The sequence below is a fragment of the Phaenicophaeus curvirostris genome, chromosome 5 (genome assembly GCF_032191515.1).
Source record: "Phaenicophaeus curvirostris isolate KB17595 chromosome 5, BPBGC_Pcur_1.0, whole genome shotgun sequence".
NCBI lineage: Eukaryota > Metazoa > Chordata > Aves > Cuculiformes > Cuculidae > Phaenicophaeus > Phaenicophaeus curvirostris.
Genome location: NC_091396.1, coordinates 2880621 through 2901785, shown reverse-complemented (window position 1 = coordinate 2901785; position 21165 = coordinate 2880621). Strand labels below are relative to the sequence as shown.

Below are 21165 nucleotides of genomic sequence, written 5' to 3'. Positions count from 1 at the left end.
ATCTTGGCTTGTATCAGAAACGGCGTGACCAGCAGGGCCAGGGAGGTTATTCTCCCTCTGTACTCAGCACTGGTGAGACCGCTCCTCGAATACTGTGTTCAGTTCTGGGCCCCTCCCCACAAGAAGGATGTTGAGGCTCTGGAGCGAGTCCAGAGAAAAGCAACAAAGCTAGGGAGGGGGCTGGAAAACAAGTCTTAGGAGGAGCGGCTGAGGGAATTGGGGTTATTTAGCCTTGAGAAGAGGAGGCTAAGGGGTGGCCTTATTGCTCTCTACAACTATCTGAAAGGAGGTTGCAGAGGGGCAGGAGCTAGTCTTTTCTCCCAAGTGACAGGTGATAGGACAAGGTGGAATGGCCTCAAGCTGCACCAGGGGGGTTCAGACTCAATATCAGGAAAATTTTCACAGAAAGGGTCATTGGGCACTGGAACAAGCTGCCCAGAGAGGTGGTTGAGTCATCATCCCTGGAGGTATTAAAGAGATGGGTGGACGAGGTGCTCAGGGACATGGTTTAGTGGCACATAGGAATGGTTGGACTCGATGATCCAAGAGGTCTTTTCCAGCCTGGTGATTCTATGATTGTATTGTTACTGAATTTGCTCTTACTGTAGCAAAGATGCTATAAGGCTAGGGCTTCATAAGAACAAATCAGTCATGACCTTTGCTTGGAAATTTGATCATCTAAAATTAACCAGAACACAATGAGTGGCTGTAATAAAGAGCACAGAAGGAGAAAGGTAAGAAAATGAAAAATGTGAGCTGTATGATCGTGCAGTGATTCTGGTGAATCACATAGATATGCAGGTAGTTCAGCAGTCCTATGAAAGGTGGGGAGTTACATATGAACTGATAATTGAATCTCTGTTTCAGGCTTCACAGGAATGAATCTCAGATGGGATTAGATGATAGGGACATAGCTAACGGGGTCAGAGCCTGAACTTCAGTGAAATGTTTATGCTTGTCGGATATTTTAGTAACAAATGGGGAATCTGTCAGAGTGCAGCTTCAGGCTGCCTTCTGATAGAATGAAACAATCATTTAAAGAGAAATCCCTTCCCTGTTACTGCCATGTAGACACAGCCAACAATGACACCCGTTTTGAATTACTACTAATTGTAAATTAGCTTTGGCAGCTCCAAGGTCAAAGAAGGTTAAAGGGGTCACCAAGAATGCAACCAATGGACTCAGCATAGATGAGCTGGGGAGGGAGCACTGTGACAATATAACCGTGACTGGACTATCTGGAGTTGTCTAACGGCCCTACAAGGATGCTCTCATCTACATCAGTTGCTCAAGATTGTCAAAATAGCCACTTCTGGGCCTCTGCTCTCATGCACAGCGCTGCTCTGCGTCAGTGCTTTGTGACTTCAAGCTTGTCTTTCTTTATTAGCAAATCTCTTTGTCTCCACTTCTTAACTCCAAAATGGGTCTAAAATATTTAAGTATGTTTGCAGAGTTTGGAACCCCACTTAGCGAGTAATTTTAACAGACTGGGCTTTTTCTTCAGGTGAAAGATTCCACGTTGACACAAACTCACATACCCAAGTTTTGTTCTTTCCCAGGGCTGCTCAGCTCACAGTTGTTTTTACTTTTGTATCATCCTCCCTCATATAAATTAAGATAAGATACTTAAGATAAGATAAAATAAGATACTGCTACAAATGTAAACATTAACCTGTGAAAGTATCAAAAATAAAATTTACAGGGCATGGATAGCATAGAAAAACACAATTCTTGTCTTCAAGAACTAACACATTAAATTAAGCAGACAAGCACAGAAGAGAAACCCAGTGCAGTGGATAATCAGTAGGTGCTTTCATCACAGGCCGGCAACGCTAATACTTGCTTTCAGGTTTTGTACATATGGAGTTGTGCATGCTGGCTTAATACTCATAGAAAATAGAACTGACATAGTTTGCAGGAGACCAAGACTGATGACTTCAAACATAACGCGGTCAAAAAAGGCAGTAATAAAGCTAACATCACGCACTTAGAGTATTTTCAGTGTGTGTGATTCTTGCTGCAATGACAGGATTCGCAGCCTAAGCAATGTGCAAAAGACCCCTCTGAAAGCAAGGATTGGAGGAATATTTCATCATTCTGTAGAAAGCACTGGGACCCTGGTTGTTTTGTGTGGGAGCTCAGTTCTTTCTTTACCTGAGGAACATGGAGAATAACAAGGCAACCCTAAAGATAAATTCTGCTGTTATTGGTTCTTTTCTTGACTAAAAGCCCTATTTGTTCCAACCAGATAGCAGCTTGTCTTTCAGCTCCCCACACTCTTTCTTTAGGTCATTAGCTGAGGTTGTTAACGAAGCAGCCAGTTAGCCATGGCCACAGCAGTGGGGGTTTTTGGCTTGCAAACACCTGTGCAGTAGGAAGAAGGCTGAACACAGCATATATTCATCAGAAGATGGCAACAATAAATGACTGAAGTGTTGAGCTGGATTTGAAGAGGTAGCACAAAGATAAAAGACTCCAGAAGCCCTTTGCAATTCCCTTAGTCATCCATTCCCACCGAAGGCTTCTCTTTTGAAGTTTCCAGTAGGCCTGATGCGACCTTTGGTCGTCCTTTTGGTCAGAGCTCTTATCTGTCTAGTGCAGACCCAGCCTCTTTTTGCTTGTAGTACTCAAAACCAGCTATTACGGGATAAACAAACTGTATTTGCTGATGCACGTTCTCAGTTTCCTTATCAGCTGAACAACACGCTTCTCATGCATGTTGGGTCAAACTCGCTGCTGGTCCAGCTCCAAGAATTCCAGGGCAACTGCACCAGAGCTCATTCAGTGCTCGTTCCCACCTACCTACTGCAAAAAACCCATAAGCACGTTGCGATGGAGCAGATAGAGAATTTCCTGGTGTTGCAAAGCAACCTTAAGTTGATGGCTGTGGATATTAGATCTTTTTAATGAGATATCAACTTGATAACTAAGCACTGGTTTGGGTAGCTGTCAAGATGCTTTGGGACGTTGTCAGACTGAAGGCTCTGATGTGTCTTATTGCTGAAGAATTTCAGTTTTATTGTGATTGTCTCTTTAAAATAACTGTAAATAAGTAAATTGTCTGTATCTCAAAAACAGTTCACGGATGTTGTGAAATATATTGGTAAAGTTATTTGATATGAGATGCAAGATACATATCCGAGGAGAGAAGAAAACCAACCCCCTGATCTCTGCCCAGAACTGGGAGTCTAAAAAAGTCAGAAGGCTGGAGAGTGAAGTCAAGGGCTCAGCTACCACCGTTGAAAAGCTACTACCTGTACTAACAAGCATCGAAATCTACTGCCATAGAAAGGGAAAATACTTCTTGTCACGAACACCTTGTGTTCTGGAAGCTACACACAGAGAACAGGAGATCCCTGGTTGCTTAGGAATAAGCTTTCTTAAACTCTTAGCTGTTACATCTAGGGGCTTTGGCCTCGTTGCTTATATCTCAGATACTGGGGTGCTGGTCTGCTGCACCACTGCTCCCAGATCTTTTATTGCTACGAGTAGCCTGGCAAACATTTGTGGCAGCTTTCACATAAGAGAAATGCTTTTACTGTCTTGCCTTTTAGACAGAGGGCTGCAATGATAAACCGAAACAAGAAAACAAAAGCCTGCCTAGCTTTTCAGGCTTCTTTCATAGCCTTCCTAGTGCAAGCTTTTACCAACTAAGCCAATAAGATGTAGCCTTGAAGAGGAAACATCTCAGCAATAGTATGCAGAGCTACTGGACTACAAAAGGGGTCAGTTCTCTTGGTCATGGCTTGAAAATGTCATTCCTCTCTCAACACTGCAGTGCAACGGCTGCTTTTCGCTACCCCAGTCATTACTGTCACAGCTCCCCCATTCCAGCATCTCCACAGAAATCACACCTCTTGCAGTTGGTTTCAGGCTTTGCTGCATTATGCCGATGTATAAATGTAACCAGAATGTGCCAGAGAGCAAGAATAGATGACTAGGAAGTGTTCAGCCAAAAGTGTACATTCGACCTTTTCTCTTCCCTGAAAAATCTTAATTATTTTTTTTCATGCATGATCTGTTTTTCACCCCAAGAAAATTAAATATTTGAAAATGAAATTGTTAATAGAGAAACAGTTTGATAGGTGCTTTTTGATCATCCCTTTGCTGTTAAGTCAAAAGGGGGCTCAAGGATGCTTCAAGCATTGCTTGAGTATTGCTACAGAAGGTGAAGTGGTGGTTTGCTCTCTGTATTTGAAGAATAAGCCATCGATGTCATCAAATGCATTTATTTTATCTGCAGCTCAGGGTTTTTTACCATCCATGCCCAAATGTCCCCACAAGCTGTTAGCTCCTGATTCCGCAAACACGGCTGAGTTTTATGTACCAGATTGTCTGTCATGGAGGGGGGGGAAGTACACCACCGTCAGCATAATTCATAGAAAGCATCCATATAAAATGCTATTTGAGAGTGCTCGCTGATGCTCAGAGTGTATTTGAGATCCTCGCTGTCAGACGGGTCAGGCTGTGTGGCACCCATACCTGCTTCATCAGCACCTGCCAAATGGTCCATGGTTGAATGGTCCTACTCAGGCCAAGAGATCTAATTTCTGCTCTCGCAGAAGCCTGGCTGAGTTACTAGGTGATTTTTAAGCAAGCTGTGTTCATTCCGTGCCTCAGTTTCCCCACTTATGAAACAGAACTTGTAGCTTAAAAAAGGAAAGAGTAATGCATTAATGCTCGCATTAAAGCTTTAAACGGAACATGGTATACTCCTGCAAAATGTGTTGATTAATTACCTATCAGAGATCATCCAGTTTATTAGGAACCTTTGAGAGAGGTACCTTCTCATTAGCCTGGTACAAAGCAACCCACAGCAGGAGGGAACAAGTTGCTTCAAACAAGGTTCAACTTTCTGCCAGTTTAATCTTCATCTCATTGACCAACTTCTGAATCTCAATTTAATTATAGTCCCTTAAATGTTTTCTGATAACGTATCTCAATCTCTCTGTTCTATGTCCTTTTATGGTTTCTTTTTTGCTGTGGGACAGAGGAATAGCTCATTTTTTTCCAGTGTCCATTAAAATTCCCTTTGCCTGCAGTGCAGTATGCTCTATAAAAGAGATGAACCTGCTGCAAGTGAAATAAGCTGATGCTGCACCGTCTTTTAGAGCAACAAAAATCTTTATAGATTATTTTTCCTAGTGTTATGAATCTTCTTCAAAGTCACAAGTCACCGTTATCAATTAATATACTTAATAATCTCATTTTCAATTCACATTCAGTCCATGCAGTGTCTATACTCACCCTGGCACATGCTTGAAAGCTTTGCCTTTCAGAGATAAAATGTTACCTTGTCTGTGATGGGGATGTTAAGGGAGGGTGATTCAGGAGCAAAAAGACATGCTAAAGTGCAGCACCTGAGGCCTTCTTGTTTTCTGAATTTACAGTCTCAGGCTGGCAGTCGTATAAATGAGTGATGCTCTCTGATGTTCTCTTCCAAGCAGGCTACGAAATTGGCAGGGAGTCTTCGGTTTTGTGCTGATGTGCCCAGAATTCAAATAATTTGATTCTTGGGTATAATGACAATTGGAGGCACAGTATTACCTTGAGAAAAAGAGATGGGAGAGACAGCTTCTGTATCCTGTATTGAATTAACAACCGATTCCCATTTACTCTCTCCACTGAAAACTCTATTATACGGGGTTCTTATTGCCCTTATTCAGGGGCATGGAATTAAAAAAGTGATATTGATGGTAATGCTCTCATCTTCCTACCATGACATTGAATAATGGGGACAAAGAAGGGAAATCTTGAAGGATGATATGCCTTTTAAAATACTGCTGATATTGAAAACATATAAAGGACAATGCATTTGAATAGTGGCTGATGAAGTCATATTCAGATTATTGTGCTTTTTGCCTATGCCTTTATACCATTTTTGCTTTTATTTTTGCAATTGGTTTTGGAATATTTCATTTTCTTGTTATTTCAGGAGAGAGTCCTGACTGTAGGGAACATACTTGAGATGAGGGTGGAGGGGAAGTGTTGGTTACATTGATTCCTAGAGAAATCTGTTCACTCTCCTTCTGGATTTGGAGACCAAGAGTTGGAAATCTGGTGGGGAAAAGCCCACCCACACAGTGGTGTAATTATACAAGTGGAGTAATACTGCTCAAGTGGAGGTTCTTCTTCTTCCATTAGGAAGTTTTAATTTGTATTTTATAGAATAAGTGATAATAGCTCCATCTTACAGGTGGGAGTTGAGAAGCAGAATATTTAACTACCTTGCCAGGGGTCACAGAGAAAATACAGAATCACAGAATCACAGAATCACAGAATCACAGAATAACCAGGTTGGAAGAGACCCACCGGATCATCGAGTCCAACCGTTCCTATCAAAAGTCCAACCGTTCCTATCAAAATACGTTCTGAGGTGGGGACAAAAATCCTATACGTTCTGAGGTGGGGACAAAACACATGGGCATGTTCAAGACCAGGCTGAATGGGGCTTCAAGCAGCCTGATTCAGTGGAAGGTGTCCCTGCCTATGGCAAGGAGGTTCAGACTGAGTGAGCTTTAAGGTCCCGTCCAACCCAAAGTACTCTACAATTCATCAATCTTGCTTTCATTAGTTTAAAATCACAAAGCCTCCCTGAACTACTGACACTTTACCTAATTCCAGATGTTAATGAGGCTCCTTACACTAAATTTTAAACCCAACCTCTCTGTAAGGGGGAATCCTGGAAATCAGCTCTGTGGTGTGCCTGAGTAAGGTTAAAAATCACACTGCAAAAGGTTTAGGGAACAAATGTCAGAGCTCTTACCTTTGGCGATCTCAGTTGATTCTGACCACATTGATGTTTTTGTTGTGCTGGTGCAACTCCATGATTGCAGTTATTTCGGAATGAGTTATACCGTCGTGCTGCAGGAGATCAGGATGTGGCACAAAATCTCTTCACAGCAATTCTAAAAAGTCAAAATCGTGGCTTGATTTGTCAAAGGGAAGCTCATTTCATCTCCTTCTTCCTCTCACACAGTCAGGACTATCAGCAGATGGCCACCTGTGATCCAAAATACATTGCTCTTCATTCAGAGACCCTTCAGCTGGCAGCACCATGAGATGGAGTGGAGTTCCAGTCTCCCCACTGTACGACACTCCCTTTGATACCTGTTTCATCATTAGCATGTAACTAGAGAAAAATCAGCTTTATAGCTGATTGCCATCATCAGCAGTTTGCTTGTCATAAACTAGTAGATATTCCTGAAGCCTTAAGTCTTGCCTGCCTTTCTCATGCAATAGTGCTATCAAAGTATAATTTTGAAGGGAACGGAGAGGGGGTAAAAGAAAAGGGGCTCTGAGAGGGACATGGCAATGACACAACACGGCATAGCGACCTGGAAAGCTACATGCTTCCATGCACCAACCTGAATAACGATTGTGCATCTCCACCTCCTATTAGCATCCTGGTTACACCCACCAAACTGTGTAAACTAACAGGAATACTTAGACTTTGTTTCTAGCTGGACAGAATATTTGCAAGGAGCCACTGAGGGTAAAGAGGGGTGATAGCTGTGTTTTCCTTGGGTACGTAGCTTTCTTGCCTGTATTGGAAGGAAAACAGTTTAGGCTAAGAATTCTACTTATACCAGCCGCCTATGGCCTCCAGAGGTCAGCATATCACTTGAGAAGAGCTAAATCACAGACCCCCTCAAACCACACTTTTCTAGCATGATCTCATAATGTCCTCTGTATAGTTTCCAACTTCACTGGTCATAAGATTTAAAGGTTTTGTCCCCAACACTAGTTGTGACAACAGAAGCAATAAAAAGAAAAGGAGCTCTTGGGACCTGCAGAAAAGCTGGGGATGGGCTCCTTACTAGGAAGTGCAGGGGTAGGACAAGGGGGAATGGTTTTAAGCTGAAAGAGGGGACATTTAGATGAGATATTAGGAAGAAATTTGTTCCTGTGAGGGTGGCGAGACACTGGAACAGATTGGCCAGAGAAGTTGTGGCTGACCCTATCCCTGGAGATGTTCAAGGCCAGATTGGATGGGGCTTGGAGCAACCTGATCCAGTGGGAAGTGTCCTTGCCCGTGGCAGGGGGTTGGGACTGGATGATCTTGAATGTCTCTTCCAACCCAAACCATTCTACGAGTCTATGAGTATCCATTGTAAAGTGGAAAATGTTGTCACTGGTCAGTACTGGCACTTTGATGAGAGATCACTCAGGTGACAAGTTTATTGAAAATAATCAGACATAGGTATCTATATGCTTAGGTGCTACATATTAGTACATATGGAGTGAATGGACATGCCAAACATCTTCTGATTGGACTGTCAGGCTTGTTCAGCTGTGCTAGAAGCTTTTATTTTTTAGTACATTTGAACATGATGTGCAGTTCTAGTGACACTCAAGAAGGATAACACAGAACCAGAAAATATATAGACATGAGAAACCAAAGTTATCAGAGGCATGAAATAGCTTTCATGGAAGAAGGAACTTAGATTATTCATCTCAGAAAAGTACAAGCTGGAGGGGATATGATGTAGGTCTTTAAAGTCAGGGATAGTGAAAAAAAGGTGATAGGAAATGATCATTCATTATCTTTCACAATATCATGGTCAACCAATGAAGTTATCAGGCAATGGTTTTTGAAATCAATCCAACACAGAATTAAACTGTGAAAGTCATTGCTTTGGGACTTTATGGAGGCCAAAGAATTAAGAAACGGGACTAGGCAAACTCAGGGAGGAGGGATCTAGGCTTGGTGTTCAGCAAAGGGTTTTCAAGGCAAACTCACACAAAGCTCATTGAACCTTCCTGCGAGCTGGAAAGGCTCCATGAGGAGGTCACTCCCTGTTGCCTGATGTCCCACTACTTGTCTTTATGGAGGTAAGATAACAAATGTCCGCTTTTCCTGACCAGGCCTACTTCTTATGCTCTTAGTCTTGCTACAGTGCTCAGAAAGTGCTATTGCTTAGGAAGCAAGTCTTTGTAGGAAAAGCTCTGAACTTAATTCTTCCTAAATACTAACAAGCATTGATTGGCTGTAGTGATATTAAACTGGATGCAATAAACAAGAGCAAAATCAGGCCAAGCTTCTTTTCTAGGAGACCCTAATCTTGCACAATCTCCTCTGAGATCAGATAGGCTCTGTCTTTCTTGTGAAGTAACACCTAAATGTATTTCTCTGTGGGCCACCAGCCTCAAAACATCCTCATGAACCCCCCAAAGCCTAAGTGTCGCACAACACTATCCAATTTCTCCTTAGCCTAAAGATCTCTACAAGGCTTACCAAGACGTCAATGTTCTCACATTACTGCTTTGAACCACAAGCTTCTGTAGACCCAGCAGGTATTTGCCATAGACAAAGTGTAGAAATCCTGCTACAAAGAATAAAATAATACAAACAAAAAAACCCAGCCCAACTCCAAAAAAAGAAATAACAACACTTGAATCTTCTGTTATTTTTATTAAAGCTGCAGAGTCTTACTACACACAACAAATATTTTATCGATATAATCTAAGTTAATAAAATAGTTGAACAACTCTTTAGATTTATATTTGTATAGAAATGATCTGTGGAACATCTCATCTTGAAACAGCAGTGCCTGAAAACAACTATTCAGCAGGATGTTTTTTAAAGAAGAGTTTGGGACTAGAGGATGCACTGCTCATTCTCAAATTAAAAAAAAAAATCCATGCAAAAATAACCCCCACCCTCTTCCCGCTTTCTCTCCTACCCAAATTATAAGGCCATATAGAATGACCATGTAAATGACGGCCCTTTTCTTCCAGTATTCTTCCTCATGTCTACATTAGGAGCTGTCACCTAAACTCAGTAACTAAAACAAGACGAAAAGAAAGTTCAATTGCACAATCCTAGTCTGCAGGTGATAAAGTCGTAACATCTCTTTACAGCTGTGAAGCCCCTACTCGTTTTCCAGTTATGAGAATTTGTTATCACGTTGTGTTTGTTCCCCAGCTCTTGCCTACATGGCTGATGTCAGTTATTATCCATACGACTTTGTTATCAGAAGTCAGTCTATCTACTATTGCTTCGATCTCCCTTCTTCACCTATTTGTAGTTTAGATTCTATGTAGCACTGCCTGCAAAGGGCTGACTCCGTGGTTATTTTCCCCCCATTTTAGACAAAGCCCATAGCTCAAGTGATGATTTCCTCACTGCAGCTATGCACTGGTGTCGCCCGTGAGATGTCTTTTATAGACTATGAGGCATGTCTTTACTAGATCATTCCATTTATCTTAGTCCACTCGTAGATGTCCTGTTCGCATACTATGTCTGAGTTGATGAGGAGGTATCTGTCCCCAACGCAGAAATGTTTCTGGCAGGCAGCACATTTGAAGCATTCAAGGTGATACACTTTGTCCTTCACTCGCATGGTCATCTCGTAAGCCCGGATTCGCTTGTCGCAGGAGGCACAGAGGCCATCTTGGCCAAAGAGCCTAAAACAACAACAGCAGAGAAATAAGTTGAGTTCTGTTGCTGGTGAGACGGGAGAAAACAAATCAAACCAAGAACACAACATCAGTGCCTCAATCCATTCATCACAGTCCTGCCAAGTTAGATTAATCACAGTCCTGCCAAGTTACATAGAGGGCACATGGAAAGCTGCTGAGCAGAACTCTAAACTTTGCAATGCCAAAAATGGAAATAGAAAGTCCAAGAGGTTCACCTATTATCATTACAATTGACTTCTCTGATCAATGACCTTATCCTGAATTGCTGACTAAGTTGAGGAGTAGAAGTTCTCCAGATCACAGGATCAAGTTGTGCCATGCTAGTACTTCCACTTCTGTGATTGATAGATATTATCTCTCTGTTGATAAATTTTGCCTACCTTCAGCTGTTGCTATTGGAGTTTACAGAAAGGGGTTGACACAAGCCATGGTCTAAGACTCTCCTGTCTCCTCTCATTACCTCCATGTTGGAGATTCTTTCAGACCAAAACATTTCCATATCCACAAAGTCACTCCTACTGGATTTCAGAAGGTTACATGCTAAGACCTTCCAGATACTTCTGCTAGCCCAAACAATTTTATGATCTGGACCACTCTTTAATCCACATGGAGAAACCCTGCTGACATGACATCATCTATTAAAAGGAGTCTCTAATGCATGCAGTAGGCATGTATTCCCCTCACAGCATGCACTACCATTCAACTGGAGCAGTGCGACATACTCAGCTATGGGTGCACACCAACCTTTCTTTCAGTCCACTGGCTACAGAGTTTGTAAGCCAAACCATTAGTAAATGAGCAGAAATAGATATTATTTTTTTTCTTAGAAGGAGGGAGAAGTACTACCTATCACTTGCTCCAAGTCTGCACCTACTGAGTTTGACTTCTAAATTTCCATACAAATAGTGGAAAGAGTTTTTACACTCTTACACGTGGTGTGCCTACTTCATATAATCTCCTGAGCTGGGAAAAGGATACCCACTAAATTAAGAGATCTTTAAGGGGATAAGCCATCATTTCTTTCATCTACCAGGAGATGTCAGTGTTTACTTCTGCCCAACGAAAGTAATACTAAGGTTACACAAAGGCTGCCAAATTCTTCATTAATGAGGGAAGATATTCTATGTTGCATTATTAATTAAATAACAATGTTGAATTTCACTGCAATAAAATACATTAATTGTATTTCCACACTTTCTCTTGCTTCCTTTTGAAGGCAAAAAGTATTTGGGCAGTGTAACTAACACTGGATCACTGCTGGACTGTTGTGCATGTGGAATATTTACAAGCAGCCCCACTAGCAGAACTCAGTTTCTGCTTAGCAAAGTTCCCGTCAGTAAAGCTCAGGGAGACCATAATTAGGAACTCCACTGAGATTTTGGTTTAGTTTTTATTGGCAAGTAAATTAGCCTTCAGTAAGGTAGATGAAAAAAATATCAAATACATATCAAATACTATTATTCTGTTCCCATTATATTAGGGATCCACTGAAAGAAAGACTCTCAACCAACGCAGCAAAGATCAATGCACTTTAATCATTCCAAGATCAAATCACTTTAATCTTCTGTAAGAATGTAAAGATCCTTTATCATAAACTTTTGTGAAATATCTTAATCTCAATCCTTCTACTTAGAAATACTGGCAAAACAGATAGGCAGGGAGATATCAATGAAAATACCCGTAACAAGTGTATTTGTAGGATCTGATTGAGCAAAATGGTTAGATTTTTGTCTATTCAGGACAAGAATTTAGAATGCTAAAAATACACAGGGTCCACATTAGTACAGTCAGTCCACTGGATCCAAATTAGCGTAAGCAAACTTTCCTGTACTGGCTGTAGCTTTGCAATAAACATACAGCACATTGCATCTTTCTGCTTGAAGAGTCCCAGATGATTTACTAGTGATGCAGAAAAAGACAGGGATCAAACCGTGTCTAAAGGGCAGTGACTTCAGACACCAAGTGGGTTCCCTGATTCCTCTAGCCCTGCTGGGTAGTAAAATTAAGCATCTCTTACATAGCTGTTATTACCGCATCAGGAAAATGAATTGGATTCGGTTACCTTGGATACCGTATTCTTAAATGAGAGAACTAAATGATCTTTCATCAGTTGCTGATCTTGCCACCTGGTTTTATGTACCTTTTAGCTCCAAGGCAATGCCTGGAGAAGCACAGAACTTCTTAAAACCATTTTGGGGAACCGGTTCATTGTCAGCTCAGATGGAGCTTGCTGAAATTCATCATCTTTTCCCAATTTCTGCTTGCCAGAATCCCATGCTGACACTGCAGGGTTTGTCTGGAGCTATCAGGTTCTGCCTGTGTAGGCTGATGAATGTCAGCATCCCCAAAGTCCTACGAGTTCTTCCTATATTCTTCATATTTTCAAACAATTCTGTTTTGTCCACAAAACATAGCAATGCTTTAATTTACTTTTTTTTCCCAATAAGTTTTTTAAGATCTAACCTATAAACAACTCCAGGTGACCTGATTGATTTACAGTTGGAGTTGATGATCTCAAAGGTCTTTTCCAACCTAACGATTCTATCATTCTATGATCAACACAGAGAACCTCTGGATTTACCTAGAACTTATTGTAGAACCGCAGCATTATCATCAAGCATCTCTGCATGAACCCCCCAAGTATGTGAGCCCATTTTATAAACCTGAACTTGTGAACTGTGCTGTTACAACTGTGACTGGTGTCAGGCTTTGCATTCAAGAGTAATCAAAAATGGATTCTTTATGGATCTTTGCTCGTTAGCTGTACTAATTAAATGACTAAGCAAAGCTGAAATGACAGAAAGAGGGGGAGCAGGGGTAGAACGAGTGGGTTGTGTACCTGAGATAGTCCCTTCTGCAGAGCTTTCTGCCCAGTTTATAATACAACCGTCTCCCCACTTCTCCAAGCCTGCACCCGCACAGGTCGCAGCTGAGGCAGTCTTCGTGCCAGTACTGATCGATGGCTTTCAGGAAATAGCGGTCCCCGATGTTCTGCTGGCAGCCACCACATGTCAGCAGCGAAGGGGGGATCTGGAGGACTTCATCCACCGGCTCCCTGAGAGAATGAAAGAGTCATTGGAGAGGGAAAGTGGACTCTGAAAGCATCCAAATGGAAAGGAGGAAAAGGAAACACAGAACACAAGATGGGTCAAGTTAGAATGGGGATTACATCCTGTGAGGCACTGTAACAGGTTGTCCAGAGAAGTCATGGATGTCCCATTCCTGGAGGTGTTCAAGGCCAGGCTGGATGGGGCTTTGAGCAACCTGCTCCAGTGAAGGTGTCCCTGCCTATGGCAGGGGGTTGGAACTGGATGGGCTTTAAGGTCCCTTCCAACACAAACCATTCTATGATTCTATGAGCCTCATTCTTTCTCCCAGTGGAGTAAATGATTCATCTTTCTAACATCAGAGGGAGCAGGACTTCACTCTTCTTTTGCTTTCAGAAAAAAGAACAGCTTAAAATTTAAGGAGTTAATAAAATCCAAAAATTTGCCAATGAATTTTTTAATTTGTTTTCAAAGAATAATCATGACTATCACTGTATCACCCATGTATATTCATTGCTGTAAAGGCATCTGTTATACTGTAATACTTTACTAGGACACTGGTATCTGTGTAGGTACATCATTTTTCTTCTACCAGACAGAACATGAATTGCTCAGTCACGTGTCTCAATCCATGCAGGTTCTATAAAAGAAATACCTTTCCCACAACATGATTCTTCCATAATTAAAGACTACACTTTTTCAGAAATGCAATCAAAGAGGTGCTTAGATTCACCATTTCATAGAAATGCCAGTTGTGCCTGTGCAGGCTGACAAATGCCAGCAACCCTGATGTCCTAAGAGTTCTTCCTATATTCTTCAATTTTTCAAACATTTCTCTTTTGTCTGCAGCAATGCTTTCATTTGCATTAAAAAGTGTGCTTTTTCCCCAGCAAGATTTTCAACCTATAAACAATTGGAAGTGACCTAATGAATACGGAGAACTTCTGGATTTACCCAGAACTTACTGAAGAACCCAAACATTACCATAAAGCATCTCTGCAGGAACCCCCAGATATGGGAGCCCAGATTGTAAACCTGAGTTTGCAAACTCTGACCTGGAGACAAAGGGAATTACTGTCTCACCAAGGACTAAAGGACTGGAAAAGGCACCTGAAGGATTTTACTTTCCGCTGGGAGATGTGAAGGTGTATGTTTGTATATTTATGCTGTGCTGGATAATGATTGAGGTGCTTAATATCTAGTATAGTGGAGCCCCAAACTTTCTCATCTATTACTGGATTCTCACTGTAGCACAGAATCCCTCAACATTTTGTTTCTGTCACTGGTCTGTCCTCCCTTAGGCTGGTGAGGGCAGAGGAGAGCTACACTGATGGAGAAGGATCAGGCTGCTCCTGGTTTCCAGCAGGCAGCAGAAAAAAAATTATATTACTGCAGCTTATTTCCTGGGTCAGCGGTTTTCTGGACAAAAAATTACTTTCTTCAGCAGGGAGAAATGATCAGTGGTCAAGAACTTCTGTGCTGAGAAACTGATCCTGCAGTTTTTATTTAGGCAAACTGAGCCCAAAGATATTATCTGATTGCATTCTGTCCTGGTTTCCACTCTTCTAAGTTCAAACTGCTGTGCTCTGCAAGTTGTGTCTTAACATCTCTCTCCTACCAGCTCACGGTCCTGTGCCTTTTGGTTAAAATCAATCATTCTCTGTGTGATTAGGCCTTAGATTTTCCAAGTTTATTATTTTGGGCCCCATATTCCCTTTCCTAATGTGGGCTCCACTCCAACAAGTTTTGAGAGCTTTCCAACAGAAGGAAATGTCCATTATTATCATTTATCACACATTACTTGAAACTTCAGATGTAGCCCAAAATATTTCATCTCACGAGTGGTCAGGAATCACGAGCCAGTTTTCTCTGAAAGCCCTGAACTCCGGAACAGCCCAGCGGATGTTTACACAGAACAGAATTGCTGGTTTACGCATTAGCTTTTTGATGTCCATAGGTTTCTAAGCCAGTGCTTAAGTCACTGGAACATAAGGTAGGAAAAACAAATAAAGATTACTAAATCTTTGTAGTTAAAACCTGGACATCATCTACGTAAGAGCTTGGATTATCTTTTCTTAAAAAGCGGTATAAAATAAGAGAAAATGCAACCTATAAAACATCGGATGTGACACAGAATTAATTGATTCAATCCCCTAAAGAATGAGTTCCCATGTGTTCACTCCGGCCATCAAACAATGGCATTTTTAGTATCTCACAGGAAACAAACCACAAATGACTCAATTTACAAAGACCAGCGTTTGAAGCGTTATCTGAAAATGGAGATTTTATAATTTTTTTCTTTCTTCTCTCTGATCATGATTCCAGACAAGCGTAACTGCAGCTATTCTCACGCAGAGGGCTGAAATGACTCTGTCTTCCCCCTGAGTTCCCATGCCCCTCACCAGTGGGATGCAGGAGGGACGGGACAGCCTGAAACCCTGGCTCAGGACATGATAGCTGGTCCTTTCCCTGAGTGGGAACCCTTGGAAGGAAATACCTTCTACATCCCATCCATCAAGTCTTTCTGCGTGCCCTTCGCAGAACGCCCTGCCCCCACCAACGCATTTTAGACACGAGCTCTCGAAAGTCGCATGATGAAAATGTGGAAGTTGGGCACCCACAGATAAACAGCTCTGACCTCTCGCTGCGATCGAGTCCGGGACATCAAAGACTGGACAGAGAAAGTCCCTTCCCAAACGAAAACCACCTTCCCAAACCAAAACCACCTTCCCATCTGGCCAGCGGGATGCTCTCCCTCTCCTTGAGCCGTTCCCACCGCTCCTGGGGCGGCCGAGGGGCTGGAAAACGCCTTTTCCCAGGGGGTATTTGCCACCTTTCTGCCCCGGGCTGGGCTTTGCCCCGACTTGGGGAGCTCTCCTCCAGCAGCACCGAGCTCGGGGGCCGGGGCAGCCGGTGCTGGGCGCTCGCTGCCCCACCGGGAGAGGAGGGGAAGGCGAGGAGAGGAGAGGAGTGGAGAGTAGAGGAGGGGGATGATGCCGAAGCCCCAAACCGCCCCTCCTGCCGGGCGCACAAAGCCGCTCGGGCGGCTCCGGCGGGGATGCTGGGGAGCGGGAGAGCCGGGAAGGCAAGGAAAAAGGCCACTTACTCGGAAGGATCGAGGCTTTTCCTCTCGATGGCCGATGACATTGGCAGGGACGGTTCCTTTGTAGCGTGCCGGTGGTGGTGGGCTCTGCCCCCGCCGCCCCCGCCGAGGCTCTCTGCTCTCGACGCCTTCTCCCCACCAGCTGAGCTCCCCCTCCGCCCCCCGATGACATTCACAGGATTTCCTCCTGCAACACCAAACAGAGAGAGAGAGAGAGAGAGAGAGAAACAGGGGCTGGGGCTGCTGCTCGGCTGGGGCTGCCCCACGGGCTCTCACCTCCCATCGCCGCGTCCCTCCCGCGGGGCAGCGCCCGCACCCGCCGATCCGCTGCCTGCTCCGCTTTCTGCTCCGCTTTCTGCTCCGCTTCTCTCTGCTTCGGCCGCCGCTGCCTCAATCCGGAGCTCCCGGCGCTCCTCTCAGCCTTCCAGCTTTGAACATGCCCTGGAACCCGGTGGCTGTGCTGGAAGCGGGCAGAGCAGCATCACTATTATTACCGTTGTTATTATTATTATTATTATTACTACTCCGTGGCTCGGCCCCGGGTCTCTGGTTTCATTTCCTTTTTCCTGGTCACGATTCAAATACAATAGAAGGAAATCACACTTAAAGAGACAGCTGCCCGTTTCTTAACTGGACTCCTGGGGATGGAGCAATACAAACAGCAGCATCACGACTCGCTGGGTTTCTTAAAGAGACAGAGCTGGGGCTCCCCAGAGCCAGGGCTGGGAGCTGACGTTGCGTTTTCACATTACAAGGGCATTTCCCAGCACTTTCGGGGATGCTCAGGTAAGCAGGCAGCCTGGAAATGATCCCAAGGGCTGGGAAAAATGAACTGCCCGGTTCCGTATTGCTGGCTTCTTCTTAGCTCCACACAGGACCAAAGTGACTGTCGCTGTCTCTCTCCCTCTCTTATAACGATTCACACATCAAATCATAGAATCCTTTGGGTTAGAAGGGACTTGTACAGGTCATCTGCTCAACCGACCCTGCAGGGACATCTTTAACTCAATCAGGTTGCTCAGAGCCCCATCCAACCAGACCTTCATGCCTCCCTCCCCCCCCCATAATTTTGTATAGTACTTTTAAGACCCACAGGTAAAGAACCTGCACCTTATTTTTCTACCTTGGATTCAAATCGTCAACTAAATTGCATCTCATTTACATCCCCCAGTGAACATTTACGAGTGTCTCCTTCTAGACATCTCCTAGCTCCTGGCAAGCAATATAACAAATTTATACCTTGACACTGCTTGGTGTTAATGAGCTATAAAAGCCAGACAGTACAAAGTATCGATCTGTAATTAATCACAGAGAAGCTAAAGATGGGAAAGCCTTGCCTGAACATCTCCATTTCCCCTCCCACCCTTCCTCTTCTCCATCAGCACAGCACATCCCGGAAAGGACTGATTTACAGCGCCGGTACAAAAACTGTTAGAGCAATTCGAGTATTTCCCAGTTTCTGTGGTGTTAGATACTGGCCGTTGCTGAAGCTCTGAATGAGAGGAACAGCTTCCCCTGTTAATTCCTTTAAAAACAATAAGAAAACACCTGTGCTAAAGCACTAGTGAACAGTCGTAGAAATACTTCACTTCCATATTAATTCCCAGAAGAGAAATGTATTTGATGTCTATTTTTATGACTACATTCTATTTTTTTGCTGCGTTTTGGCAGCTGGGGTTATAATATCTGCAGTGCATTAATGAGCCTGATTCAAAGATTAGTAATGTCAGCAGAAGAACTGTTATTCATTTCAAGAGGCTTTGAACCAAGCTCTTGCAATACTTTAGAGCCATCACCGGTCATTAGAACACATCTTTCTTATTCTTTAAAAACATTATCTCCAGTGTATTTTAAGCTATTACAGTAAAACAGCCACTCTTATTTCTGCTAAAGGAAAAGGCTCTTTTGTTAGGTTTTCACAGGCAGGACTGAATTATATGATGACTGTTTAATTTCTGATGTATCTACACTGTGATCAGAAAAGTAAAACATAAACCTTTCCAGAAGACTGAATAATTAAAGTATTACAAAAGACCTTTCCCTACAAAATAGTCTGCTAGGAGCTTCGTTATGTTGTTTGAAAAATATCAGAAATTTAGTTTAAAGAGGGACAAAAAACATGCATGAGGACTTAAAACATGGTTTTTTTAAAAAAGAGAAAAGGCATTTCTATGAGCTTGGTTTCTCCTAGTGCTGTGTCCTGAGATTTAATAAAGTATAAACTCTGAGTGAAAATTTCCCTGATGATCGGGGGGATTCATATTCTAAATAGTCCCTGATGGAATAATGTTAACAAGTCCATCGTACCAGGCAGATATTTTTAGTTCCAGCTGTCACAGTTGTGCAGACACTACAGACATCCTGACATGCTGCCTCCTTTCTATTTATTTGTACAAGTTCACAAGAAACTAATGTCTTTGGGACCTCTATCCTCTTGTCTGTCTAAATGAGATCAGCTGCTTCAAAACTTCTGGTGAGGGACAAACCCATCAACACTGTCACATAAAGAATTACTTAATTCCTTGGAAAAACAACATTAAAATGAGGATTCATAAAACACAGTGCCCAGTGATTATTGATAAACAGGATTTTGAAGGTTTTGCAACAGCTGTATTCTTTGCTTTGATCAGATTGCCTCAGATCTAGCAGATAACCTCATCTTCATAGCTGAGTGCATGCATTGCCGGACAGACCAAGAATGCTCTTTGCTTTGCAAGATTCATCCCTTATCCTGCAGAAAGCTTTTCTGCATAAAACCAGTGGAATAGCATGTGATAAAGAAGCTGAGAAGGACAACTTATATGCATTTTACAGTCATTTTTTTCACTCAGATCCACAAGAGACTTCCTGCAGAAGTCGGATCTTTAAGCACAGTACTTGTGATAGTGCGGTATCACTCCATGGTCCTGCTAATTGTCTCCTTGTCTAACAAGAATTGTAATCAAACCCACATGATTATTCCTTGTTTTCTCTCTTTCCTATGAAGAAGAGGTGCTAGATGAAGTCGTGCGCTAAGGAAAGTGAAATAAAGCAGTCAATTTGCTGGTATAAATGCATTGTTCCATCATGCTTAATAGGACAGTGCTGGACCTCAATCTGCTTAGACAAACAAGTGATCAGAAAGTGCAGCACAAGGATTAAAATTGTTGGGGTATCATGAACAAACTGCACAACAAAGACACCAAGCAACACTGTGCATCAGCTTGGGTTTCAAACTCAACCAAAACATGGCTTTGCAGGAACTAATGTGTCAGGAGGTGAACAGAAGGTACCAAGGAGCAGTGCCCTGGCCTGATGGACGTCTAAGAAACTGCTGAAAGGTGTTTTGCCCCAGTGACATTTTTGGAAGCACCTCTTCTTCACATTTCTGTGCTGGCATTTAGTGGCAGCTCCCACTGGATTCACAGCGAAAAGCCCAGCATGAAGGTCCTTGGCATGCCAACCAACAGCTTCATCTTCTAACACCTTTGAGAAGCAAAGATATACACTTTTCTGGGACAATTTCCTTCATCGTGTTTACATATAATAAACTCTTGCTCTGGGCAGTGAAATTTGCTTTTCCAGCTGAGGACTTTTGTGTCCCACCAGAACAGTAAGCCAGAGCAACTTCTTTTTTTCACCTTGAGCAAGTCCCTTAATACCTCTGCCTCAATTTTCCCATCCGCAAATGTTTACTTCCCTCAGCAGAACCGGCTGTTGATTTACTTTTGCCTCCCGCTGAATAACGTTCCCTTAGACAAAGAGTTATTCAACACTAGAATTGGTGGTGCCGACATTTCCTGCACAGGGACAAAAAGACTAGCACTATTTTTAGGGAGGCCTTTTCTTTCCATTGTCTCTTTCTCTGTGAAGCCATATTTTCCAGTGCTTTTTTAGTGCAGCTTTTTTTTATTATTATTCATTGATTGAAAATCCTGAGGGATGAGTTTTGGTTTCAATTAACTTTTATTAATATAGATCACTCTATAGACTAATTCTTGGAGCATGGCGGAGATCAAACCCACTGTTATTAACTGCATTTAGCTTTCGGTGCTTGGAATAATGTGCCGTGACTAAGTTGGCTGGACTTCTGTAGTTATTTCTCAACAGAAATTTTGATGTAAATCTGCATTGTTTCTATGAGTGGTGTCTTGTAAAGAAATAGCCCAACGTGCTTGTTCCCAAAGAAACATCCTCTCTTGTGGTTCAGCTTGGTTTTGGAAGGCAACAGGATCATCTTAGAATCATGGAAACATGGAATGGTTTGGGTTGGAAGGGACCTTAGAGATTACCCAGTTCTGACACCTCCCACTGGATCAAGCTGCCCAAGGCCCCATCCAACCTGGCCTTGAACACCTCCAGGGATGGGGCAGCCACCATGTCCCTGGGCAACCTGCGCCAGTGCCTCATCACCCTCACAGGAAGAATTTCTTCCTAATGCCTAACATCTTCATCACCACTTAGTCTCAGGCTGCTCCTGCCTTTATTTCTTTAGTATATCTTAGCTTTATTCCTCCTAGAGCTTATGGATACGATAGAACTATTTCAGGCCACCCTCATTTAGAGAAGTCTGTGTTCAGTAAGATTAACTTTGCTGCCCTTAATAGCCAG

General features: G+C 42.8%; 1 protein-coding gene across 1 annotated transcript; it reads right to left on the bottom strand.

The window, feature by feature from the left end:
* Positions 1–9395: 9395 nt before the first annotated feature.
* LMO2 (LIM domain only 2) lies at positions 9396–17190 on the bottom strand. The gene is made up of 4 exons (XM_069857380.1): positions 16852–17190; positions 16579–16762; positions 13265–13480; positions 9396–10410 (listed from the first exon to the last, which is right to left on the bottom strand). Exons 1-4 carry the CDS (start codon positions 16856–16858, stop codon positions 10191–10193), a joined length of 627 nt encoding a protein of 208 aa, XP_069713481.1. The 5' UTR covers positions 16859–17190; the 3' UTR covers positions 9396–10190.
* Between the last annotated feature and the right edge of the window lie 3975 nt (positions 17191–21165).